Source organism: Delphinapterus leucas, chromosome 15 (assembly GCF_059928025.1).
Source record: "Delphinapterus leucas isolate spDelLeu-1000000601 "Yukka" chromosome 15, BTC_Dleu_Yukka2, whole genome shotgun sequence".
NCBI classification, from domain to species: domain Eukaryota; kingdom Metazoa; phylum Chordata; class Mammalia; order Artiodactyla; family Monodontidae; genus Delphinapterus; species Delphinapterus leucas.
This window is the reverse complement of record NC_143143.1, coordinates 69,798,180-69,826,134: the sequence shown is the minus strand read 5'-3', so window position 1 is coordinate 69,826,134 and position 27,955 is coordinate 69,798,180. Positions and strand designations below refer to the sequence as shown.

General features: G+C 41.2%; 2 protein-coding genes across 2 annotated transcripts in view; both read right to left on the bottom strand.

Annotated features, from left to right (window-relative positions):
* The window catches only part of TOP1 (DNA topoisomerase I), an 84,416-nt gene extending 59,509 nt beyond the window's left edge, over positions 1-24,907 (bottom strand). Inside the window, exon 1 of the mRNA XM_022592407.3 lies at positions 24,883-24,907. The gene's annotated coding sequence lies outside the window, so the exon portion shown is untranslated. The remainder of the gene's footprint in view (positions 1-24,882) is intronic.
* Positions 6,373-26,618, bottom strand: LOC149747497 (uncharacterized). The gene is made up of 3 exons (XM_089895436.1): positions 26,592-26,618; positions 25,250-26,146; positions 6,373-24,907 (listed from the first exon to the last, which is right to left on the bottom strand). Exons 1-3 carry the CDS (start codon positions 26,616-26,618, stop codon positions 24,461-24,463), a joined length of 1,371 nt encoding a protein of 456 aa, XP_089751562.1. The 3' UTR covers positions 6,373-24,460.
* Between the last annotated feature and the right edge of the window lie 1,337 nt (positions 26,619-27,955).

Here is a 27,955-nt window from a genome sequence, read left to right as displayed (position 1 = left end):
ATACTACTCTCTACCTAAATATGCTTGAAACTTTTCATAATAGAAAGTTAAACACTATCTTTAAGCTTCGTCCCTTCCAATCCCTTATTTTTTCTTCTTATATAGGGTACAGCACAGCCTAGTTCAAGAGAGGATTTGTGTTAAGGAGCAGTAAGAGATAAAGTCTGATAGATGAAATTAACCCAAGTCAGGGTGTCCTACTCTCAGGATGACAAGGAGCTACTTCAAGCAGAAAAGGAACAAAATAAAAGCCATACTTAAGGAGGATTAATTGAAGGGCAGTGTGGGTAGAAGGTAAAAGCAAAATAACTAGCTAGTGTTTTTGAAGCAATCTAGAAAAATGTGATAACAAAGGGATTGAGAAGAAAGGAGAAAACGTAAAAGCATGTTGAAAAAGAGGAAGCAGAATCCAGTTCCAGGAACTCACTGGTATGTGTAATCAATAAATGCAGGGGAAGAGTCAAAGTAGACTCAAAGACTTTAAGTCGAGGTGATGAGAACAAGGTGCCTTGGAAGAAGACACAGGAAAGCTGTGCAGAACAAAAACGAAGAGAACAAAAAGAGTGAAGAAATGATGAAACTAACTGAAGTCATATTGTATTTAAGGTAACACTGGGAAATCTAAAGATGCTGGTCAGAAGAGATGCCGATAAGGGCACAATAATCTACATCCCCATAGTGAAAATGTAGACAGCATACTAATGGACTTGAAGATTACTTTTAGTACATACTCTTTCCCTTATCTGGAATTCATCTAAGAATAGATATTGTTAAAATGTTTTGGAGAAAGGATCTTGCCACTTCAAGCATCTGTTAAATGCAAAAAGAATTGTTTTGAACTTGACTGGAGATTAGAAATGAAAGGTGCAAACCACCGTATATTAAGTCACCAGAAAACCCCATTCATTGTGAATTCTGGTCACCCAATAACCTCTTGATGACAGGTGTTTCAAACCCTAGCCTTCAAAAATTCAAGATAAAGACATGGGAGGAAGATCGATCCCTGAAATAAGGCAGCCTTGAGAAGACGTTAACAACTAATTCCTTTCACTCTAACTTAACTAGAGTTACTCCCTAAGAATAGATATGTCAATGAACAGAGAGAGAGAACAGGAATCAACATTTTCTGTTATTGTCACCTAAGATGTTCCTTGAGGTTAACAAAGATTTTAAGTAAAGAGACTTCCAAACGACAAAAGAGGTAAGTATCTGTGTCTTCTCAGATTGCAGGAATAGTTGCTGGCTGGCATTACACAGTGACTTGATGGATAATGTGCAAAACAAAAACAAAAAGCAAAAAACCAACAAACTTTTACGACTAGATTCAGAATTATATTCTGAGGGCTGATTGAGTTTACAACTATTTGAAATGTATTCTTAAATCAAAAGCATCCTGCTCAAGACTCATCAGATACTCTGCCCTCAAGGAGTTTACTATCCAGGAAGGTAATTAAGATATGAACCCAAACAGCCATCGGCAAGCAAGAGAAAAGGGGCACTAATAGAGGTGCTGAACCATGCTAGAGTACTTACACTGTCTCATTCAATTTTCTTACTACTCTTATGATAAGGAAATATTCCCAATTTCACACAAGAGTAACAGTTATCCCTTTCTAAGGGTGCATTCTGCACAAGGTAGTATGCTTTATGTATTACCTCTAGTTTTCACAACTCTGGGCAGTACTGATTTCACCAAATCTAATACACATTTTTGCCTCTTAAGACATCTCTGAAAAGGTGCATATGGTTCGTATAGAGGGGGAATTTGGCAATATCCAGCAGAACTAACTCACATACTCTGTTTTAACCCAGCAATCCATATCTAGGAATTTAGCCTGAATATATAATTTAAAAGCAGAAAATTTATGCTGGTCTATGTATATGTGAAGGCAGAGAAAATTAGGTCATCAGAGAAGAAACCTTAATTTTAGACTTGCTAAAATGGATTAAAATTCCTTTCCTATCTCCAAAAATCTCGGATGTCAAATGATTGACCTTAAAGCAACAGTGTTTGTATTGCATCATGATGCTCCTATATTTAAAAAGGTAACAGACATTTTTCTAAATGTCTACACATGAAACACATGGGTGTCATTACCTCTGTCTCTTACACCATGGTAGAATTTTCTACTTTTCTGCCCTGTTATTTTTTAGAAAGGGTAGTAAGGTAGTAGGATTATGAGCATTTTGAAACAAGTCTTAAGAGTAAAAATAATGAATCTGGGTTACCTGCCTCCTTTGTTTCCAAGTGAAAAGTAATATAATGAGGAGAAACAATCTGATTCCACCAGAGAACAGAAATAGAGCCTGGATCCAACAGGGCAATGAGGCATTAACACAGACTTCCTGGAGGAGGCAGTATTTGAACTAAGTCTTGCTAAAGGCTAAGAGGGAGTTAGCAAGGTAGAGGGAATTCCCTCTCTAGAGGGAATTCTTGGCAGATGAGCCATGAAAGTCAACTACCTATTATTACTATCATTATTGTTGTTGTTGTTGTTATTACTGAAAAATGTATCTTCTCATGATTGAGCAAAATTAAGTGTGATGTGCTTCCTGCCAGCTAGGAAATGGTAGAGTTGATTCTTGTCAGGGCATACAAGAAAATAAAATCCCAGAGTTATATTTAATTTGCTTTTCTAAAGCCATGTGTCCCAAAAGTAGTTTCTTAAAAAAGATATAGATACACTTCTACTGCTTGTAGCTTTAGCGTCCCAATCCTCTGCTTAGACAGAAGAGAAACAAAACACCTATAGGAATAAGAAACTTCAGTATCAAATAAATCCAGCAAAATTTGATCCAACTGTTATAAAGTACCTGAAAGCTGGCCTAATCCCAGGATGACAATGAAGCTGCAGGTTTGGAAACCAGGTACAGAACCAGCCCCAAGTAGCCAAATCAGTATCAAGGTGTAAGATGAAGAGTTCACTCCTCACAGACACATATACAAATCATATGGAAAAGGAAGCCAAGTCCATAAAACACTTTGTTAAATATGTTCAAGAATGGGAAGTCCCCGGCAGTCCAGTGGTTAAGACTCCACGCTTTCACTGCCGAGGGCTCAGGTTCAATCCCTGGTCAGGGAACTAATATCCCACAAGTCGCTCGGCAGGGCCAGAGAAAAAAGAAAAAAAGTTCAAGAACGATGCCGTTAGAATAAAAGATCATAGCTAAACCCTAATGACGATTAGAGACATAACAGACAAGCACAGAAGGTTGGAAACAACTTCTGAAGGAAGCAGACTGGTTAAATAGAGTGAAAAAGATCCAATTCAAATCTTGTTCTACCACTGACTGTATGACCTTGGGTAAAAGTCACTTAACTACTGGGTCTATAAGAAGGCAGCATAGTTAGTGATTAAGAGCTTCAAATCTGTTCATCATTGACTTGATACCTGTAATCTCAGTAAACTCACCTCTCTTATAGATGAAGAAATTGGGGCTCAGAAAATTTAAGTGACCTGAAAGAATTTTAACTTCAAAAGTCAATCAGATTCTTTGTGTATGGTTGTAACAGAATTCCTGGCTAATCTTCACAAAATTCCAAACATGTTCACAACTGTCAATAAGGTACAATTGTTACTGACCCCTCTTCATGATTAATTTACATCAAACTGAAATAAGCCTACCCAATCATTCCAAATAACTTAGGGTTCAGGTTTTTATACATGCATTTAAGGCGGCAACCATGCCCATTCACCTTGCCTGACCAGCGAACGATAAATAAAAGGCTGTCTGATTTTCTTTCCTGGATGCAGCTTACGAAGAAAGAAATAAAACTTTGGCCTAATCTAACAATCCTGTACCCAGAACCCTAAAATACCTACTGTTTTTAAGGGATACACTGCTAAACCAGTTAACACCCCCAGGTAGAAATATTTGCATGAGTTTAGCGGTTATCAGCAGGTGGCTAACAGTGTTACCAAGCTTATTACAAGCTACATAGTGACTTAGGTAGCTGCATAAGTCACTAATGCAACTACAATTCAACCCAAGCACAAACATTTACATTTTGTTAAGAGAGAAAAGGCAAAGGAATTGGCAAAGATTTCTGACCATTTTATCAACTACTCCATGATCTTTAAGGATTTTACCACTCCAACCTTCTTCTAAATGATTAGGGTAATCAGATCAGAGCAGGAGAGTCCTTTGCTTCCTTATAAACAAAAGCAGAGACTTTTCTGGTATAAAGAAGGGTTCTTTGCCAAGCTTTGAGGCAGATCTCTTTACACTGACTTCTGACAACAGGTTTTGAGACTTAAAGCAGTAGCTGTAAAATATGATGGGCTCTTCCTTCAAAGATAAGTCAAGTGTGTGGAGGATGGGGGTGGGGAATAGTTATTCAACCAAAAGATGCCTTCCCCAAAGAGGCCCTCAAACAACATTGTCAAAGATAATCTCTGCTCATCTCTGACACACAGATATATAGCCAGTGCCTTAGGAAAGTGGACAGTGGAATGATTTGGGTGAAAACAGTGGGTGAAAAAATTAATTTTCTAGGGACTTCCCTGGTGATCCAGTGGGTAAGAATCTGTGCTTCCAATGAAGGGGGCCCAGGTTCGATTCCTGGTCAGGGACCTCGATCCCACATGCATGCCGCAACTAAGAAGCCTGCATGCCACAACTAAAGATCCTGTGTGCCGCAACTAAGACCAAGCACAGCCTAAATATTAAAAAAAAAAAAAAAAGAAATTAATTTTCTAAAGAAGATATTCATCACCTGCTCATTTATTAAATCACTTCTATTGGGATAAATCCTTGTATCTTCTCCTTCCTCCCTGACCTTTAAACCCATGGATACCACATCCCCAGAAGCTGGAGTTTTAACAAAATCCCCATTTCTACTTAACACTCTACATCCAGTATGTTCTAACGCTTTGAGACTGTTTTTGTCTAGGACAGACAACAAGCTGGTCTCAATGATAAAGACTGGCATCCGGAGTGTGGTCAGTGTCAGGGGTGTGCAAGAATCTCCTCAGGAACTTAATGCCAAACTAAAAGCAGTCACGAAGACTGAGAGCCTGTCACTGAAAGGGGGATGGGTTGAGGGGGTGAGAGAACTCTACCCTTCCTTCTCTCCCCACACAGCTGTCTAAATTCAGACTTTACCAATGTTGATCTAGTTTCAATCCAGGAAATCCAGTCTGTGATCCATCTTAATGGGTGGCTGATTTCAATTTGCAGCCCATGGAAGAGTTCTTATCACTGTTTTACAGTGATTCTCAGACAACATTTCCAAAATTCCAATGCATAGTTAATAGCCTTTCAAAGTATGCAAGACAGAGGCTGTTATGGCTAAAAGTTCAAAGAGCTCCGGAATTTAAAAGAGAAATGTTGGGAGGATTCAGCTCTAAAGAAAGACACTAGTTACATTTCCAATTTTTAAAGTCCAAATTATCATTTTTTCTCCCCAAATGTGTATTGTATATAAACGAGACCTTTTGTCATGAACTGACTTGTTCATTATTGAAACTAATGGGGTTTCCTCATTAGGGACCTAGTACTCTCAAGCTAATAACACAAAAAACTCCAGGGAGAAAATGCAGATGTAAGTATTTCTTCTTCTCTCCTTAAAGAAGCTGGGGTTCACAATATTCATTCATTCAAATATTTACTGAGTACCAACTCTGTGTCAGGCGTTCTAGGTGTGGCAAAACAGTACCAAGTCTCTGGTCTCATGAAGTCCCATAATAAGCATCATAATCACCCCAACCCAGCAGCTGTTAAATGAGTAACTCTGGAAAGGGAGGGGGAAAAAAGGGTCTCCATAAGGATCTCCCAAGTTTCCCTGGACTTGGCCCCATGAAGTTCCAGAATCAGACTTCAATACTGCAGCTGGAAGGTACCTTCATAAGAAGTGATAGATGCCAAGTCAAAGAAAGGGCCAAACAATCAGATGAAGGTTGCCAAATATTTTGCAAAGTACTTAAGTTTTTCTCCTCAATGTTCAATACTTGGTAAAATTTCATCATCAGAAACTTAGTAGTACAATGCATTAAAAGACTAAGAGTTGCTCAAAGATAGCAGTCTAGCATTTTCCATTTTGTTTTTACCAGCTCTGCAACACAATCTCAAATTCTAAAACCAATCACAACATCTTCCCAAGTGTCTATATGCTTAGAAGAAATGCCACAAACTGACTTAAAAACACCTAAGTGGACCTATCTTGGTTCTTAAACATCAGCAATTCTGTAAGATTAGTGGTGTTCCATGTCCTTGCCTTGGAAAAGACACAACATGAAGCAGCCAACTGGTGTGTTTTAGGCCTCAATCTCATACAAAAAAGGGTTAAATGGTCATAGGATGTTTTCTCTTCCAGTCCACTTCCTCATTTAAATTGGACTCCTTTTATGCTTTTACAACACTACAATTACCTTAATCTGTCTTTTCAGTCCCTTCCTGTCTATGCACCCTATTTTAACTTGTTTTATAACCTTCTCTCCCATCCTACTCCTCCCATTATGCTCCTTAAATTCAAGTTCATCTTCCTCTCTTCCTCTGGCTCTCATTCCCAGGGACCAACTGATTACATTAAAAATAAAAAAAACATGCAATGTCATGACGGGGTCCTAGGTAATTTATTTCTCTACTCTGGTCTCAAGTTTTCTAGTCTGTAAAATGACCTCTACTGATCTCTTACACTTACAGTCCCAAGAATTCTATGATCTTTAAAAATTGTTTTAGTTCAAACAAATTAGGATAAAAAGAAAAAAATCTAAATGCTTAAAAAATCTCTATTAAGAGCAGTGGTTCTCAAACTTTCCTATGTGTGAGACCTGGGAATAAGATCATCCTCAGATATGTGTATTTTAACACAAGCTCTCCAGGTGACTATAATCTATAATCATATTTTGAAAAACCCTGCTCTGTCATGTCTTGGTCCTTTGAGCAGTGATTAATACCAAATACCAGCCACCTACAATAATGGACATGCTACCGATTTTATTTTCAGTTTCTACTTCAACTGGGTCTCTCTGTTCCTTTAAAAGGCAGGCACAAGGTGCTGAGTCAGTCCCTGGGGGTTTTTTTTAAATTTACAGCTGAGAATATTGAGGCTCTACAACTGAGGAAGAAAGGGGTTTTCACCTGCTACTTTCCCAGCCCCTATTTGAAAGGAAGAAGGAAGAGCTACATTAGGGGTGACACAGCTACCCCAACTTAGATAAGGAGTAGGGTAGTCAGGTGCTTTAGAATAGAAATTTCCTTTGTTGTTTGGACATCGGGCACAGACGTGCTTAGAGACAGAGGTAACTTGAGTCCTGCCACTGGGACTCAGTTGAGAAGATGAATGACTAGAAACAAGATAGAATAAGACTTAATGAAGCTGCAAGCTCACAGTAAACTTTTGACACTTGGCTTATACAGATTCCTCTGGAAGCCAGAGGCTACCAAGTTTTATGAAAAGAGTCCCGTGAGCTTCCTGTGATACATACAAGTGTGAATCAGCAAGGTAAGCATCTGGCACTACTCACCAAGCCAGGGGTCAGCAAAATTTTTCTCTAAGGGGACAGGTAATAAATAGTTTTAGGCTTTGTGGCCCATTCAATCTCTGTTGCAGATACTCAGCACTGCCACTGTAGCACAAATTAGCCACAGATTATATGTAAATGCACACTGTAGCCACACTGTAGCCACAGATTATATGTAAATGAATGAGCATGGCTGCATTCCAATAAAATTTTATTTATGGACACTGGAATTTGCATTTCATATAATCTTCCTGTGTCATGAAATAATATTCTTTTTTTAAATTGAAGTATAACTGACATAACATTATATTAGTTTCAGGTGTATTTAATAATTTTTTCCCCAACCAGTAAAAAAATATAAAGACCATGGGCCATACAAAAGAAGGCACAGTTTTCAGAACTCTGCAATTACTTAACAGTGACTAGAAACTATCCCCAATGCCCCCGTAGAGAGAGCGGTGCCATTCTGAAGCTCGGTGTGTAAATGAATATCCTCCTTGCTTTACCTAAGGCTTTCCCCTAAATGATATCCATGCTCAGCCTGGTTCCCTCTTCTCTCCTCCTTTCAAACAGCCCATGAATGGCCATACCTGATTTAAAAATGGCTAAAATCTACTTGCTCTACAAAACTAGACAGAGTCAGTCACACGAATGAGAACTCTGAAGGGGAGGCCAAGGCTGAGCCCACTGCTAATTCTGCTTCTTAAGCAGCAAGCTAGTTAAATTTGTTATTTATCCCCCTTGAAGTGGTAACAACATCACACTTGTTCACACTCCTAACCACCTCCAATGAAACTCCTTAGTATATAAGCAGACTTCAGAGATCCTTCTAAAATAAGGGGGTTGGGGGGGTGGGGTCTAGTAAATCCCTGGTTAACAAAAAGATCCCTTTTCTTGAGTACTCAGATAAACAGAAGTTTTACTGATTTTTGGAGTAACTGGCTCCAAGCACAAGGTGAACTGCTTAAAAATAAATTATCCAGGGGTCTCTGCTGCACAAGCCGGCAAGCCTTCCTTAATAAGGAAAGGATTACACATTAAACTGTAACAGAGCCTTCTAGTCAATGATATTAGTCTGATAAGGATCCACTAAATGAAGGCAAGTGCTCTAAGAAATGCAAGTCCTTGGTCTGATACCACATAGGTCACTCCACTACAACCCAGGATTCCCAGGAGGCAACTGAGTCACCCAGGCTCCCCTTTACCTTGTTTTGTGTCACATTTAAGAAATCAAGCTGTGGCATCAGACAGGCTTCGATTAGCCTCCCAGCTGTGTGGCTTACTACTAACTATATAGCCTTGAGCCTCAGTTTCTTCAAAAGTGGAGATAATAAATGTTCAAAATTCAGCTACTTATTTTATCCCAATTCCATTTTGTCTTCCCACCCCCAAAAATAACAGATCATAATTTGAAGCTAAAGCTGAAGGAAACTGGATCTGTCCCTGGTCTTTAAGCAGTTTACTCAAGTTATTTTCTAAGACCTCATATGTTCACTATACGCCAGTGGTCAAGGCTATAAAATCTCACTTTGTTCCACCAGACTAAGATTGTCTGGCTAATGGACTAGATTACTTATAAGTAAGTCAACACTCACTCACTATGTTCACTGTGAGCGTGCAAATGACAGGAAGACCCCAAATGGGGTGGAGAAGTTGAGTTCTGATCTGCTTTTACTATAAGCAGCACCTTGGGTGAGTTAAAATCTTGGGTGCTATTTGCTTGCCTGGACAATCTTAGATTCTCTACCACTTACAGTCAGACATTAACTTATTACTGACTACAGTGGAACAACTATGAATTAACTTCTTGTTATAGCAACATACCAAAAACTTGCAATTTCAAATTAAGTTGTGAGCTAAAACCAACCATTTTAAAGGACAGTGATCCATAACGTATTATATGTAAACATAAGTTAATCTGTTTTTGTCAACTACAAAATAGACATGACCTATCTCATAGGGTTGCTGAGATAAAATGAAAATTTATTCAATCCACAGGTACCTTAAATGTTCACCTTTGTGTAGCACTAAAGGGGTCAAGTAAAATGGAAAACTGTCTGAGCTTTCCAACTGCTGTGGTAAATTCAACTTCACTTACCAGTCATAAATCCTCTTAGCATGTCACCCAGGATAAGGCAATGTAGACTTACAGAAGGAAGTTCTTTATTCAAACTCATAACATAAATTCATACCTGTTTTGGATTTTGAAGTTCCAAGAGCCCCAACCTCCCATATTCCAAGTAAAATCTAAACCCAAATCTCTTTGCTTTTATCTAAATTTTACCTAGAGCTGTGCTGTCCAATATGAAGCCACTAGCCACATGTAGCTACTTTAAATTAAAAAAAAAATAAAACTTGAAAATTAAGTTCTTTGGCCACACTAGCCACATTTCAAAGGCTCAACATGGCCAGCAGCTACCATGTGGAATAGCACAGATCAAGAACAATTTCCATCATGACAGAAAATTCCACTGGACAGCGCTGACAAAACCAGGACTGAGACTTCCTGTGTCCTGATGCCTTGCCTAGCACTCTCCACTCCACCAGTGACTCCTCTGCTGGAGCCCAGTCAGGGGCCTTTTCCCTACACTGCAAGACACTATGCTGTGTAGTTCCTTAATGTCAGCCGAAGTTTGCCATCTCAAAAGCAGGCCACTTCTGCAGAGTTCCAGGGGAATCAGAGACTCAACGAGTGCTGCCCAGAGAACATTTCAACTAAGGTATTAGTCCACTAAGGTATAAGTTAAATCAGATAGAGCAATTATTTTAAGCTTCAGGAGTATGGCAAGGAAGTCCCATTTTACTAACTCATCTTTGTTCTCTAAACGTTTGCAAGACAAAGTTGGAATTTTTTACTTTTGCCTCTGAAAGTAATTAACCAGTACAAGATCCTTAAGAGGGTTATTTGCATTTTACATACTCTTCTGTAGTGAGTAATGTTTTCACAAGGACATTTCCGTACTGAAAATGCTTCTCCTTTCCTAGGAGGCAGAACTTAAAAGAGAAAAAGGACTTGTCTAACCTGAAAATGTACCTTCTCAGGCCAGCTCAATTAGGACAGGCTCATTCCTGCAGGCTTGCCTTCCTTTGCTTCTATTAAGTGGGCCCTTAATGCCTGGGAAGTAGTGAAAGTGACTACAAACCTCCTGCCAGTGCTGCATAGGAACCCACCAGCTCAGCCTAAACTTCCCATTTCCAATGGGCGTGGGCCTCAAATGGCCCCAAGTCCACACCTTGTCTGGCCATAAAGGTATCAAGTGTGTTGATGCGTTGCTTCATGCATCCTATTACTAATTCAGTCAACGGGCCCTTTTTGTCCAGAATATCACTACTGACTGTGCTTGAAATGCACAGGTCATTCTCTGGGTAACTAGCTACAGAAAGTGTAAGCCTGAATATATATATGCTCTTTAGAAGCTTTTCTGGTGCTAATCATGTAATTGGCTCCTATTTTTTGCTCCCATTTTGAATTACTCCAAATTCCTAACTATAAGGAAGTATAAGTATCAAACAAGTATTGAGGCCCAGACATGGGCCTTGTGAAAAAAACAAGGAACACTGTTTAAGAGGTCGAATTACTACAAAACTAGTTATAGGCTTCATATGAATCAGAGTCATAATCTGCTCAAGGCCACCCAACTACCGAGAGTTGAATCCAAGTTTATCTAACTCCAAAGCCTATGTTTCACTGGTGAGCACGTGGACTTCAACTGTCTTTCATTCCTCCTAAAAATGTGAGAGGTGCAATAGGAGAAGGTGAACTTCAAATCTTACTCTATTCCACTGGTTCTGAAACCTCAGTGTGTATCAATCACCTGGCTGACTTGGTAAAACCTAGACGGTGAGCCCACACTCCCAGAGCTTGAGCCAGTAGGTTTGCATGAGGGCCAAGAATTTGCATTTCCCCCAACAAGTTCTCAGGCAATGCTGATGCTGCTGATCAAGAAACCACACTTTAAGAACCACTGCTCTATTCAAATCCTCCCATTTCAATCAGTGCCATCAGTAACTAAAGACCCCTAGTTTAACCTAAAGATAGTGCTCTCCACAGGTTAGATCCACAGCATTCCACTAAACTACTCTCCACTTCACGTCCTCAAGCCCTGCCTTCAACATCCTAGGAACACTAGCATGAAAACTGCCTCTCACTCTTCGTGCTCCGCTTAGTCAACCAATCTTAAAAGATGACATCAGGATCAAATAATGGCAGGTTAAACACGGAAGCAGGAGAAAGGATTAGGATTCTGATGAGACACAGTTAAGCAGCTGCAAAGGCACTTAACTATCTCTGCTATTTATCTAAATGCTCGTTGAAACGTAGAAGATATTTATTTAAATTAGAGTGAGATAAGTAATAAGCATTTATAAACATATGGAAAACACTGTTCTGATGCCTTTTTAAAAATTCTGTAAATTTAATAACTAGACCAATGGAGTACCTTAATCAAATGAAACAAAACAGATCTTAGCCAAATAAAATAGTTCAGATAGATCAGTTTCTCCAAAGGTGACTTATGGGTCACCTGTATTAGAATCATTTTGAATTGTTAAAGATATATTTAAAATGTAGATTTCTCAATAGCTCCACAACAGAATCAACTTCAAGGCATAGGACTAGGAATATGTATTTTTACCAAGCACTCCCAGGTAATTCTTATGCAAATTAGCTTAAGAACTGAAAACTTAGTGTAAAGCTCTCAATGTTCCTAACTTGATTTTCAACCAGTTGGTGAGCTAGGAGAGAGGGAGGATCCCATTTCACAACTAAACATTTGTTAAAAGCATCTGTATTGACCATATAAGATGAGATAGTGCTCTTGCCCACTTCCTAGTAAGTAATAAGCCAACCACATAAATTTCTAAAGCCTAGAATGAAAAATTGGAAGAGGACAACAAAGGCTCAGTGAAAGCCAGAGAAAAGTGGCTACTTCTGGCTTGGGGTTAAGTGTTGATTGCAGACAGATTTCACTGGAAAGGAAACTGAGTATCTAAGACTATGCCTTCAATATTGAAACAGGCTCTGAGATGTTTCTAACTCTCAAGGAGTTTACAATACTTAATGCCTTCCTAAAAATAGATAGGAAAATGGAGATGATATACTTATCTAAACCGTACCAAGTTCTAAACACTAAGGAGGCATTCCAGGATAAAAAGGAATATTTTAACAAAACATGATCATAGACTTCTGGGAGAAGAACACACACTGAACTTCATTTCTGGGAAACAGGGTTGCTGCAGAAGGTCTTTTAAAAAAGTATCAAGTTTTCAGTAAATGTACTGAGCAAAATTATCTTCACTTTTGTACAACAGCACCTACTGGCATGCATATTTACACATGTGCAATCAGGATGAATTCTGTTTGATAGTCCGCTCGTCTTATTTATGCAAACACTTTCACTGTTTTCAGTCATAGACATATTTCATCATATTGTACTATAACTTTGAACTCTTCCCCTAAAAATTTGAGCTTAACACAAACACTACATGACATCTAAATTCTAGAAGTTAGCTCCAGTCCTAAATAAGTGCTATAACATTTTCAGGACTACTGAGGGAAAATTTTTAGCTTCTTGTTTGCCCAACTAGAATCTGTTTCCCCAAAGAGAAAACAAGCACATTTCTGCTTGTAGACCACTTTCCCAACATTCTGAGATTAGGAGGGTGCTAACATCTGTAAAAAGATTATAAACTTCTGTAGAAGTGTGATTTTTATATTACACTGCACTCAAGGGAGGAAGAAGGTGATTTGATTTTTAAGTGGAAAGAGTAATTAATTATGGTCAAACCACCATCAGCTGAATCTCCACTGAGCCCACCCCGTCTGTCTGTCGTGGACTTCTGTATGCTAAGGGAGCTAACTGGGAGACTTTTCAGAGCTGGGCTGTGTGGCCTTGGAGAGCTTTCAGTTTGGAAGTCAAGTGTAACAAGCCAGCAGTTACAAAGACTAGCCAATTTGTATTCCTCCTCCCCATTTTTGTTCTTTCCTGGTTAACTAGAACTGTGAAAATTTCGATGTTAAATAGCAAGAACTACTGTCATTGCATCTACTCCTGCAAAAACACACTGATTATAAGAATAAGGCAGAGTAAAGCTAACGTTTAGTCTCAATCAGTTTTCTAGTGTTCAAATCACTATACATAACACTACTATGTACTCTGAACCTTCCTCTGAGGAGTTTAACAGCTTTCATGTATTGCCCGTATCAAGACACTTCATGGATTAGGAAGGAGTAACAATAGTAATATATTTGAAATGCATACAATTAGTTTCCCAGGACTTTAAGTCCTGAGTCTAACCTCTAAGATTTCAGTTCTTCAAATTTAATAAGATGGTGATTTCACAGCTTTTATTTTAGGCAATGCATTCAAGGATTTAAACTATTTCAAGCAAATACTTGATTAGCTACTGTCATATGAATCTCTTGCACAGAATGTGAACGTTTCTAGTCACCCTGACAAATGTACCTGTTCGGGGAAACCTGAAAACTAATTTCCTAAAATTCATGCAAAACAGGTATCTGATACAAAAAGATAATGGAAAATACACAGAACTTAAAACTAAACTTTTATTCTTCTATTCCAGGTGAAAAAGTTTTAATGAGCTTATAGATATCCTAAATTTTTTTTTTCTAGAACAGTTATGAGTTTGGACATCTTTGGAAATCTAAGGTCCTAGCTTTTCCAATTCTTTCCAAGGAGAGAAAAAAAAAATCTCCTAGGATTGGAAATAAATGGAGACATCACTCTTTTTCACTGATAGTGAAGCATTAGCTGCCAGAAAGTACCTTCCGTTCCCACTTACCCTGGTACGACAGGAGCCTTTGCACTGATGAAAACACATGGAATCTCAACAGAGGAAGTAAAAATACAGACCTGCAACTTGCTAACCTCAAAGTGTTCCTTCTGAGAGCCCTATGGGTTTGTCTTGTTCATCTGTATCTAGTCACTACAGTATTTACTCTGTGAATGTTTAAATAAATGAACATGGCAACTTAAAGTTTCCATTTGCAATTAAACATGAACGTTTTACCTTCCTAAGAAGATCTCTTAAATACTGCACCAACCCAAGGGCAAAGTGGTATGAGAAACGAAGTGGTTTGTACACAGTCACAAAGTAAAGGCGAGTCAGCACCCTCCTGAGCCTGCCCATCTCAGATTCACAGCAACAGTATCATATTCAAACTCCCTAGTGACCCTTCTCCCCTGGAGTAAAATCTCACAATACCCAAATTTAAAGAAATTGAAGTTCCCTTTGTATAGAAGACTAATGAAGCAATCTCTGAAAAGGTGATTGGGTGATTTTTTTTTTTTTTTTTTAATTTAAGGACTGGCAAGGAACTCAAAATTTTTTTCTAAGTTTTTACCTTTACTAAAGTAATCCTCGGGACTTCCCTGGTGGCGCAGTGGTTAAAAATCTGCCAGCCAAGGCAGGGGACACGGGTTTGAGCCCTGGTCCGGGAAGATCCCACATGCCACAGAGCAACTAAGCCCGTGTGCCACAGCTACTGACCTGCACTTTAAAGCCCGTGAGCCACAACTACTGAAGCCCGTAAGCCTAACATCCCGTGCTCCACAACAAAAGAAGCCACCGCCAGGAGAAGCCCACGCACCGCAACAAAGAGTAGCCCCCACTCACTGCAACTAGAGAAAGCCCGCGCACAGCAACAAAGACCCAACGCAGCAAAAAATAAATGAATAAATAAATTTAAATAAATAAATAAAGTGATCCTCACATGCTATTTAATCCTCAGTATTAGACCTAGTTTAGATGCAAAGGACTAAGACTCAGAGATTAACTTGTTCAAAGACATCGCCATTGAGCAGAAGTGCAAGAGCTCAAATTGAAATATCCTTTCCACTACATTATGGGTGCCTGATTTGGCGGTGGGTGGGGGGAGACACATGGATCCCCTCCCCATTCAAGGCTATTCACATTCTTAATCAGAGAAAAATAATGTAAGAGAAAGAGGTCCAAGCTCTGAAGACTTTTAAACCCAATCCTATTTCTGACACTCTAACATACGGAGGGCAATAGAGCCATGCAGTATTAATATTCACTTTCTCACTTTTTTTTCCTATGTACTTTAAGAACCATTTGTTCCTGAGATGTTTATCTTTTCAAGACTTTATCTCTGAGACTCTTTAAAATTAGACCCTGTGCTGTAATTTTGATCCTACAAAATTATTTTCTCTGGACTACCTTTAATTGAATATTAATTTTGAAGTCTGTTCCTGTTGTGATGCTACTCGGATAATCCTTTTGGATCCATGGTATAAGATCTCTACTAAGATCCATTTGGCTTAATTTAATGTACATTAGTAAACATATCCCTAACTAACTTCGGTTTATCTTAAGTAGTACTTCCAAATTAAAAATTCAAGGCAATTCAATAATCAGCATTACCTAGACTTATGAGCCATTACTAAAATTTTTTTCCATGGAATCCCCCAAATGCCTATACTCATGCACAATTGTTAACATGGAGTTTGCTACTTAAGTTCTCATACCTAAGTTTTATTATCTAAGGCACTTATTCCCAAGAATTATTATTTCACAGCAAGTTGAGCTGGTCACTTTGAGCAACCATCTGAATAAATGAAAAATAAAAGTAACTCTCAGGTGCTTTGAGTCTTCTCAGTTTAAAAATATTGAGGTGGGGACTTCCCTGGTGGCACAGTGGTTAAGAATCTGCCTGCCAATGCAGGGGACACGGGTTCGAGCCCTGGTCCGGGAAGATCTCCCCACATGCCAGAGAGCAACTAAGCCCGTGTGCCACAACTACTGAACCTGTGCTCTAGAGCCCACAAGCCACAACTACTGAGCCCGTGTGCCACAACTACTGAGTCCGTGTGCCACAACTACTGAAGCCCACGTGCCTAGAGCCCGTGCTCCGCGACAAGAGAAGCCACCGCGATGAGAAGCCCACGCACTGCAAGGAAGAGTAGCCCCCACTCGCCACAACTAGAGAAAGTCTGCGCGCAGCAACAAAGACGTGATGCAGCCAAAAAAAAATATGTATATATTATATATATATATATATATATATATAGGGGTGGCAGATAGTAAAAGAGTACCCTTTGAAGAACCATGATGACGGAAGACATACTGAGTTCTGTGGTTTAAAAAAAAAAAACCACAAATAATGAACTAGGCATTTCACTGATTAAACGTATCTAAAAGATAAACCCTTGGTTACCTTTCTTTTTTAATTGAGGTATAAATGACATATAAGCTCTGGGTGACTTTAATAGAAAACCCATAATTCTATTAAAAGGTTGAGAAATTACCCACATCAATACACTTCCTTCATTTCTAAGCCCACCTTTATTGCTGGAAGAAGTTCTTTCAGCAGTAACCACCTTGCCTTAGACTTATTCTTAGAAAAGTAAGAACCAGGTAAACATTTGGCTCCTACTTAGCCCAAACCTAGATATAGATACACCATCTTTTATTTTACGGTGATTGCTTAATAGTCAGAAGAGAGCCACATAGGCTATGCAGTTCAGTTAGGTAAAGACTCTATCTACCAACTCTAGTTATGTGTTACTGTTCACTGTGTAAATGTCAGGAAGATTTAAAATGTTAACAGAGAATACCAGTGAGGGAAGGAAAGAGCCACCAACTCACTACTTCAAACCTAACATTCAAGATAAAGATCCATCTCAGAGCAGAAGCTGTCTGATCAAAGTTTAAATTTTAAAATGTGGGTAGAGAGACACCTTCATATACTCATTTAAATCTCAATAGCTGTGAAGCATAGAAATATCCTTGTTTACAGATGAGAAAACAGGGTATACGTATGCTAACGCACACATATACAATCTTAAAAAACAGTACTGATGAACCTAGTGGCAGGGCAGGAATAAAGAAGCAGAGAATGGACTTGAGGACAGGGCCGGCGGGGCAGGGAAGCTGGGATGAAGTGAGAGAGTAGCACTGACATATATACACTACCAGATGTAAAATGGATGGCTAGTGGGAAGCTGCTGCATAGCACAGGGAGATCAGCTTGATGCTCTGTGACGATCTAGAGGGTTGTACAGCAGAAACTAACACAATACTGTAAAGCAATTATACTCCAATAAAGATTTTTAAAAAAAAGAAAACAAGGTATAGCGGCCAGGGCAAGTTTCATAGAAAGAACAGGGACTTAATCCAGATTGCTCTGATTTCTACTCCAACTTTCTATTTTACCACAGCTGCTCAAGAGCATTGTATCTCCCCAGAGCCTCCCTCTTCATCACTTATTCTCCTACTTCAATAGCAATCTGGTTCCAGCCTTAATACCATAGCATCTCTTGAAGATACAAGGGGTCTAAGGCTATCTCTAACAGCATATAATTAAGGACAGCCTGTGACATCTTTTTTTTTTTTGGTTGCGCTGAAGGGCATATGGGATCTTAGTTCCCCAACCAGGGATCGAACTCACACCCCCTGCAGTGGAAGCACAGAGTCTTAACCACTGGACTACCAGGCACGTCCCGGCTGTGACATCTTATTAGAAGCTTACCAATTACCACCTGACTGGGGTTTCTGGAATCTGGACTAAGACAGTATGCTACCAAAAAGGGGAGATGAGAGGAACATCCCTGGTGGCACAGTGGTTAAGAATCCTCCTGCCAATGCAGGGGACACGGGTTCAAGCCCAGGTCCAGGAAGTTCCCACATGCCGCGGAGCAACTAAGCCCGTGCGCCACAACTACTGAGCCCGCGTGCCACAACTACTGAGCCTGAGCTCTAGAGCCCGTGACCACAACTACCAAGCCCATGTGCCACAACAACTGAAGCCCGCACGCCTAGAGCCCATGCTCCGCAACAAGAGAAGCCACTGCAATGAGAAGCCCACACACCACAACAAACAGTAGCCCCCGCTGGCCGCAACTAGAGAAGCCCGTGTGTAGCAATGAAGACCCAACACAGCCAAAAATAAATAAATAAATAAATAAAATATTTTTTTAAAAGATATTTTAAAAAAAGGGGGGGAGATGAGAAGGTTTTCCCACAAATCTGTACTATTCCCATTAAATTCAGATTTATTCTTTTTTTTATTTTTAGAATTTTATTTATTTTTTTATACAGCAGGTTCTTATTAGTTATTCATTTTATACATATTAGTGTATATATGTCAATCCCAATCTCCCAATGAGATTTAATGAATACAAAAACATAGTGTCTACCAAACTCTCAAAATTAGTTCCCTTCCTCCCACTTCCCCTTCTGCTGCCAAGCAAGAGCTCAGATAGCTGACTACAAACAAATAAAGGGGCTACCTTATAGGAGCTGGGTAAAGCAAGGGGGTCTTAGCCAATGAGATTCCCTAATCCACTGATCTTGAAATCTAGATCAGTCTTCTGCCCAACCTGTATTCTGCCTACAAAACTTTATAAATCTAGGCATTCGTATCTGGTAGCAAGGTTAAAATCTGGACTTTTACTAAGGGGCAATGAGTACACTTCTAGTGTATTCTAGTGTAGGAATAGCCTTCAACTTACAACTTTTTTTTGGTAAACTCCAAATAGCCAAGGATATCTCCTCCAAGGTTCCTGCCCTCTATCTTTCCTAGGCTGTGCTGAGAAAAATACAAAGAATATTGGACCAAGGGTTGGCGGATGTGTTTTTGTTCTTAAAATACAGGAAAATGTCATAATACCCAGGGATCTATTAAACTTGTTCTCAGCAACGTCAACAACAAAGACAAGCGAATTAAAGTCCTCAATTATGCTGACTGCTTTAACACCTTTTGTTGAAGCTTATCTAGGTGTGTCTCAGGAATGCTAATGAACTGAGTTCTTCGGTTCCTTAAATCCACAGAAACAAAGTTAACTTCAAAGGCTCAGAGAGGAATTAACCGAGACTGGTAGAGATGCACGCACCTCTACCCAATCTAATGAGGAGGGCAGAAGGGAGATGTAAATAAAAATATTTACTATACATTTCAGAAAAATTCTCATGAACAGTACAGAAAGGTAAAGTTGGCAGGGAGATAACTGAGCGGATCTAAAAATATAAGGCAACAAATTAAAAACGAGTACCTACCAAAAAGAAATTTAAAACTTAAGTTGCCAATATCCCTTGCCGTTTCTTTCTTAACTAAACCTTACAGCCATAAATGACAGATAAAGACACAATACAAACTTTGACAATGGGTGGTCTAGCTTGATGATATTACAATCTGTATACCCTAGACATATACTTGAGTCACTTCTCTCCCAGTCTGAAAAATATTTAGAATCTTTCTTGAATATACAGAATAAATATCATTTTAAACAATATCTATTGCTGCTAAAATCATTTAGCAAACTATTAGTCATTTCCTACAACACTACCCAAAATACCATTAATATCTAACAGATATTCCACTCTAAGCTTCTTCCCACCTAATAAAGCCAAGGCTACACCCACCATCACCACTCCCCCATCTTTATCCCCCTGCACAGTACCCAGGCCCTATGCTATCAACACAGAGCATACTACACATTGCTCACACCTAGATAGGCAGGTGGTGGGGGAAGGGCAAAGGTTGGCAAATGCTACTTCTTCCATACCGATGGCCTCTATTTTACATTTCCTACTTTAGCTACTGGCCTGAAGCCATGGGGATGGAAAGCTGCTTCACAAACTTCAGATTTACAAGGCATGGAAACAGAAAAGACTTGTTCCAACTATTACTACTCAAAGTTAAAACACAATCTAAAAGCCTCCTTTAAACACAATATCTCATTCACTTCTAAAGGGCCAGTTGGGAACTTCTCCCATCCCAAACTTTTTACCTTAGGAAGCCAAATTCTCAACTGCTTGCCCAAATGCCCTCATTTCACAAAGTTAATGAATTCAAAAATAATTAAGCGGCAGTCAGATAACCTTAACCACAGGATTCAGAAAAGTTAGTGAATTGACTCTCTTCCGTCTCCAAATGCAATGAATGGACCATATTTTACCTTTCTTTCAAAACAGTTTTTTAACTCAGGATCCCACATCAAATACTCATTTCAAGCATTTCCATAGCCTCATTCAAAAGTAAATAATTACATTGGAATCCATTTTTCCCAGTGAACCTAGAACTTTATTGGAGTTCAACATAGTTTCATATGGAAAACACGCAATCCCTCACAAAACACTTCTGGAGAAATAACTTTGGGTTTGAAGAAAATCAGTATTCTGCACTGTAAGTACGGCAAAAGCTGTTAAAGACCAATAACATACGTATGCACTCATACCCAACTACTAGGAAATAACATGAACAACTGAAGTATGTCTGAAAGTTCCTAAAATGAAATACACCCAGAAAGCACAACAGAATCACGTCCAATACCATTGGCAGCGACAGGTAACTGTTACTGTGATTAACATACAACACATATTCACAAGCTCAGAAGTCAGCCATGTTTTCTGCATGCCCCCACACACGCCGAAAACAAACAAAAACCCCCAACAGCTTCATTTTAGAATATAAGCTTTGAGACATGTTAAGAATCCCTGGCACTTGTATAAATGGATACTGACTCACCTAGAACAAACTAATGAACCTCTCTTCAAATTCTCACAATTCCCCATTATTATGCTGATGTTAAAGGAAAAAAGCCAGACTCAATTCTTTTTTTGCTACTGTTGGTTAAAATGAGATTTTGGAACTGACCCTGACTTCTTATTTTCCATTTTACTTTATCTACTTACCAAAGACAAGTATGAGTTAATTATAGCAAGCAATATTATCCAGTTTTCACTTTTTAAACCATGAGGTATTTCTGATTTAGTAACTACTTGATTTTCTTGTTTTACCGGTAACGTCGGAATCTAAAATTTGTTTGTGAGTTCTGACACGCTAGTAATCTAAAAAGCACATGTTGACAAGCAACTCCGTTTCATCTATAAAGATTCTACAGCAGCTCACTAATTCTGAAAAGGTGCCCCCAAGAAATCTGGCTGCAGTGGAAGGAAGGACAACACTGGAGCCCAGAGCTTAAGTGTTTCTGGATGGAGTAGGAAGACGTGCCAGATTTCATTTGAAGGTGCCATCAGTTTGGTTTTAAAAATGTGATGGGAATCTTCAGATAGCCACATCATTAGTTTTCCCACCTGCCAGCCCAACCAGTGCCCAACAGCACAGAATTATAACTATCTGTTAGCATCAGAAACAATTTATATTTAATTGCATCATCCAGTTTGAATCCACTAAGCTACTAGAATCAACACAAGATAATGCCAAACAATGAACCCATGTAACATTTCTGAGAATAATCACTGATGAAACCAAGCATTATACTTTACTCATGCCAGGGAGAAAAGAACCCTACTACTCCAGAGTAGATGGACAAAAACATCAAGCTCTTGAAACAGCAATAGGACCACTGACCCCCAACCTGATGTTACCATTATCAACACTACAGATAATTCAGTAGTCTGCACAGTACTGTGCTAATGACTCGGCCCCACTTCAATGAGTGCTACCAACACCTAGAAAAAGAAGCCTTTTCTTAGGTATAAGAGATTATGGTTTCTGCTCCTGAAACTCCCAGCAATACTTTAAATATACATACATTTCACAAATAACAGATTTTTCCCAGCAGTTATGGGCCGGAATGTTCTAAATTCTGTACGAACAGTAACAGTTCTAACTATTGTAAAGAATGAACTCCAAAGGCAAAAAATCTTTTAGCTCTTAGCGGATGAGGGCAAGCAAATGAGGGAGTTTTGTTTTAACATTATTGGTACAGTTCACCTGTAAGGTGGGTTTAGGTCCACTTAAAATCATGCTTAAGCAAACTCTTAGTACAAAGATCAACAATAACTTGTCTGAGCATAATTAAACATTGATTTTTATCTTTTAAAAACTCTTTCATAGTTACATAAATCAATCACTAGTTACTAATGTATTACTTAACAGAGCAAGCAAACAGCTACTAATACTACATCTTTCTTCTAGACAATATTTACAAAGATAATACTCCACTGTCAGACCCTCAGTGTGGTGGGGAAGCAGTTAAAGTGCTTTTTCTGTTGGGAGCAGGTTTAGATAAAAAGCAAACAACAAACTATCAAATCTCTCCCTCTTGCCTTTTTCAGCTCTGTAAGAAAGCAGAGATGAGGCAGCTTTTAATTTCTTCATACTATACCTAAGGCTCAGTTTCCTTATCTATGGAAATGGAGATAATAGTAGCCAACTCATAAGGGTTCTTCCAAGGATTAAATTAAACTAGATGATCCAATGGAAAGAACTGAGATTCACGCCTGATAGACAGTAAACATTCAATAAATATCAGCAATTATTGCTATTACAAGTGAAAAAACACATTCTAAAAGTCAATAAAGCCAGTTTACTTCAGTCTCTAAAAAATGGCACTAAAGAGCAATAACCTACCCAGCCTACAATCATTCACATATTCAACAGTTCCTTTGTATAACCTAGGTGAGAACCATGGAGGTTAACTTTCTGAGGAGGAAGGACTACACTTTGTTTCATTACTAGATACATTACCTACTCAGCCCAGTCTGAGAGTCAAAAAACACTTATTCTGTATTAAAATCCTACCTTCCTCCAAGAGAGGTCAAAAGGACTTTTACATCCTCACCTGCCACATCCTTTTTTTGCTCCTACATCCCAAAGAAACATATCTACACTCTGCGGTTTTCTGAACAGCAGGGGCCTCATCTCCCGCTTTTAAAACCCTGATAGGTTGACTAAACATAGTTAAGAAATACTCCAACTCTTGACACTCAGCACCTAGTCTTGCACAAGCAAGCCCAAAAGCTACCTCCTCTGAGAAATTTCCCCACCCCCAGACAAAATTAAATCCCCTAGTCACCCAAAGCATTTTGGGTATAGATTTGCCCCAGCACCTACCTTGTAATTAACTAATTATGTCTCCCCCACATAGACTGAAGGCAAGAGCAGCACTTTGTGGCCAAAGGTTCAGCTCTAGCACTAAGCACAGTGCCTGGCATATATTAGGTGCTCAAGAAAGGCTACACTTTAACCAGATTCTCTCCTCGCAGAGTACCATCTCTTGCTGGATGCCCTACTTCAAAATCTGAACATAAGGCTGCTCGCAGTAGAGCAGGCTAACACGATGGACTGCTGATTACAACATCAGAAAACCTAGTCATCAGCTTCTCCCACTGGATAGGTTCCCAGAACCCAAACTCAACTGAGCAGGATTATGTACCATCAGAATCAGTGGGAATTCCCAGCACACTACAGAAGGTACCTTCTCCTTCAACAGGACTGTTGAAAAGCTCGCAGGGTGAGCTTTCTATTGGGGGAATCTTCACTCGGTAACTGAAGTGGAAATACTCAAAGAATAAATGCCTTGATTTGGCTGAAAAGGGTACAAAACATAAAGGTCAGGCAAAAGCAAGCTAGCTCTCGATTCCTGAAAAACAGAGGCTTCTGAAAAAGAATGAACAGGAAGCAGGGGTGGTGCTGGTCATCTTTGTTTCAATAAATAAAATCTTTTTTTCTACCCCACAGCCTACGAGAAATGCCTAATACACCAGGCCAGATGAGATGCTCAGCAACATTTCCTCCTGACAACTACACTAAACTGCATTTCTAAAAAAAACACAACAGTGCCTTAGGAACCTCAGCCCCACTGAAGTTCTAGTCAGTAATACTTCAATTAAAAAAAAAAAATCAACATGCCTGAGCCCAACATTTACAATGGATGGCCAACAGAGAACTTGCAAACTTTCTGAAGGCAGGTACCACTACCTTTGCAAAGAACACAACTTGGGGAAAGCAATCTCAAAATATAAAGAACTCCACAAAGGAGGGCTTTAGCTTTAGAGCCCTATTTCCTACCATGAACATCTTACCAGGGAAAGGGAGGAAAAAAAAAAAAAAATCAACAGTTGCCGAAGGGTATCTTTCATTCTGGAAGCAGAAAAGGAAACAAACAAGAAGCAGTAAGAGGGAATAACATCCCAAATAAAGTTCTCTTTGGGAAAAAACAGTAACAATTCAGGCTCCCAACCTTCCCCCTGGTGAGGTCTGTGATTTACGTGGCTTTGCTCCGCAGAAAGCTTTTTCTGGGCAGCTCAAGGAAGGAGCCAAGGGAGGGAGAGAAAGAGACACAGACATAGAAAGGAGAGGAGAGAGAAAAAGAAAATGGCGCAGAGACTAAGTCCCGACTGTCGACAAGGCGACTTTCCCGGGAGGAATCCGGGCCCGGAAAGGCTGCCAGAGGCCCGGCGGCGGGCGACGCGGGGTCTCCGTTGCCCCCTCTTGGGAAGGCCGCGATCTGGGGGCGCTGGGGTCCCCGGAAAGGGGGTCCAGAGGCGGCCCGATGGGAACAATGGGGCCGGTGAGCGAGGAGCCGGGACTTAGTCTCTGGGACGCCATGTCTGTCCTCTGCCCGGCTCGGGCCGGGCGCGGGGCCGGCGGCCGGGGGGACCGGGGTCGGGGAGGGGGCACACTCACCATTCAGTCGGAAATCCGCCTCGATCTGGGGAGAGAAAAGGAGGAACTATGAAACAACAGGCACATTCACCCCGCGGGCGGCGGGCGAGCGCGCGCTGCCGGGGGCCGAGCCCACCCTGCGCCCCCCGGGATGAGGGGGCCCCGGGAACGGCCTGAAGGGTCAGCCAACCCCCCTAAAACTATAACTTGGCGCCTCCCGCCCGGGGCCCGGGGAGCCGATCTCCTCCGGCCGGCCACCCCTGGCGGGGGGCTCTGGCCTGTCAAAGCGGCGGCCGGGCCGGGGCCGAGGCCGGGGCCTGCGCCGGGGGTCGTGGAGGGTCGGGGCGGGGCCGGGGGCCCGGGCGGGCCGGGCCGGGTAGGGCAGTACCTGGGAATCGTTGTGGAGATGGTCCCCACTCATGTCGGCCGGAGCGGCGAGCGCGGCGGAAGGCGAGGGGCGTCGAGGAGTCGCAGACGGCCGCGGCCGGCCTGTTCGGGCGGACGGGGGCTCCCGGAGACGCGGGTAAAGGGCGGCGGGGCGGGCCTGAGACTCCCGGAACGGCTCAGGCGGCGAGCGCGGCGGACGGTGAGGGGCGCCGAGGAGACGCAGAGACAGTCGCGGCCGGCCTGTTCGGGCGGACTGGGGCTCCGGGAGGCTCCCGGAGACGCGGGTAAACGGCGGCGGGGAGGGCCTGAGACTCCCGGAACGGCTGAGGCGGCGACAGCGGCGGTGAGGCTGACTGCTGCCGGCCTGGTGGCGACAGCAGACCCCAGCAGTTGTGTAACAGCCTAAGTTCGCATTTCGGCTCACTGCGCCTGCGCGGCCGCTTTTAAATGCGACGTCCCTGACGTCAGAGATTCCGGAAGGAGGCCGAGGGTTGCGGGACCCGCCCCCTCGTGCTTCCAAAGGTGGACCCGGCTTTGCATCGCAAGCCCCGCCCCTAGCCCTCGCGCGCCGATGTGATTTGCATAAGGAGCTGACTCCGCCCACGGCCGCCCACCCTGTGAAATCTTCTCTTCCTCTCCCAGCGCCTTTTCTCGGATCCCAGATCCCTCCCCTAGGCAGTGCGCAGGCGCAGCCCGGACACCGCCTCCGGACTGGGGCCGGCAGCTCGGCCACGTGGTGGGCCTTTAAAGGCCGCCGCGGGACAGCGGCAGGGTCCGGTCTGAGATCTCCCGGGAGCTGCAAATACCTTGGCAGCAGGGGCCCCGAGCTCTCACCAGCTATTCTTCTCTCGCTAACCGGACCCCGACGCTGCTTGGCGGGAGGAGCTTCCACCCCAGCCTTTGTCCAGGCCTTCCAACTTATGGATGATTTCACGCCCACTTCTTAAAATTTATTTTAATTTTTCAACCCGCGAAAAGTCTGGCTTAGCTTCAGTTTTCAGCCGGGTACATGTAGCCCTGGGTCACAAGAGGCCTGATTTCATTCGTTCATTCTTCAAACATCCCTGAGCCAGGAATTGTGCTAAGGAGAGGAGTTGGGGCCAAAGGGAATCAGATCGCGGAGTAAACACGACCTGGCTCTGTACCCGGCTGTGTCCATAACGCGCTATGTGGTGTAGGGGGGAGGAATTGGAGAAAAAACTGCCGTTTATGGAGCATCTACTGTGTACTCCGCTCTGAATTCACACAATAGCTCCGTGAGGTCGCCTATTTTACTAAAGTTAAACTGTGTCAGAGATACGTAACCTACTAACCTACCTGACATCTTCATTTGGATACCTCACAAGCTTCTCCAAGGCTGAACTCACCATCTTCCTCCGCCACCCAGCTAGAAAAGCTCCACCCTGGACATCTTCCTCTCCGTTTCTCATAAGTCCAGCTGATTGCATCTCTTCAATCCTCTCTACCCCGCCCACACACCTGTGAAGTCTGCATTATCTCCTGCTTGAATTCTTACAATACATTCCTAACAGGGTTCCCTACTTCCTTTCTGCCTCTCTCACAAGCTGCTCTGCAACAGTAGACAAAGTGCTCTTTCAACACCAGATCTAACTATTATCCCCTTTCTGCAAACTTCCCCTCATCTTAGTACGAAGTTCAAAATTCTTAAAGTAGCTGCCAAGATCCTGAATAACCTGCTTAATTCAAGTGTGACCTTTGTGAATTTTTTTCCATATGTATTACCACTTCTGCTATTATTACTTAATATTTTAATTGATCCCTCTTCTTTCTTTAGCTTCATCCTAAGCAATAATAGCTATGAAATAATAATGTCTATGAAATCATTTACAAATAAAATACAAAAAATGTTCATCCATGGACCACTGAAATCACCTCTATCACATCTAGTGGTAAACACTTTAATTCTTAATTCATTAAGAAAAATTCTTGTGAATGCTTCAAAGCTCAATCTTAGTACCATTTTCTCCTTTCCACAATCCCTGACTCCTCCTTCCCCACCCAGATCAAGTGCCCCTCATAGTGTCCTTTTCCTTTGTAACACTTATCACAGTTATTAAATTACTAAGAGGGGTAACTAGTGATTTTATGTCTCTCTCCCCTACTGAATGCCAGGTCTATGAGGGCTAGGACCTTGTCTATCTTGCTTAGTACTTGATCCCCAGCGTCCAGCTGCAGATCCTACAAAAGAGATATGCAATCAGTGAGGGAATGAAAGCAGGGTAATACAGTGGTTAGGACCACACATGCGGAAGTCAAACCAATCTAGTTTTGAATTCTTCTCTGCTGTTTATTAGCTCTGTGACCTCAGGCAAATTGCTTTAATTCTCTGAGCCCCAGTTTCCTCAACTGGATAATGGTGCAATTTTAAGAGATTTTTGTTTTTTAAATTTGACTGAGAACACACAGCTAGTAAGTGCTGAGTTTTGGATTCAAACTCAGGTCTGCTTGACTCCAAAGTTATTCTTTGGAGTTCTCTGAAACAAGTTGCCAGAACCAGTTTCACCTTGCTTTTGGTGTCTTTCATCATAGTCTTTCCATCTCAGAATCAGTGCCAGGCCATCAGGTGAAGCATATAACTCCTACCTGTTTGCTGCAGTAAGGCCAAAGTAAGTTGAGGACTGCCTTAAGGCATAACAGTGCTTCCTACCACTACTCCACTGCCACCCTCCCAAGCCAGGGAGAACCT

Excerpts from the sequence above, each read along its gene's own strand:
- LOC149747497 (XM_089895436.1), bottom strand. The coding sequence starts at position 26,618 with ATGGTGAGTTCAGCCTTGGAGAAGCTT. Across the intron at positions 26,147-26,591 it reads GTTCAGCCTTGGAGAAGCTT|GCTGGGGTGGAAGCTCCTCC; the intron begins GTGAGGTATCCA and ends GCCTGGACAAAG. Across the intron at positions 24,908-25,249 it reads ATCTCCACAACGATTCCCAG|ATCGAGGCGGATTTCCGACT; the intron begins GTACTGCCCTAC and ends TTCTCTCCCCAG.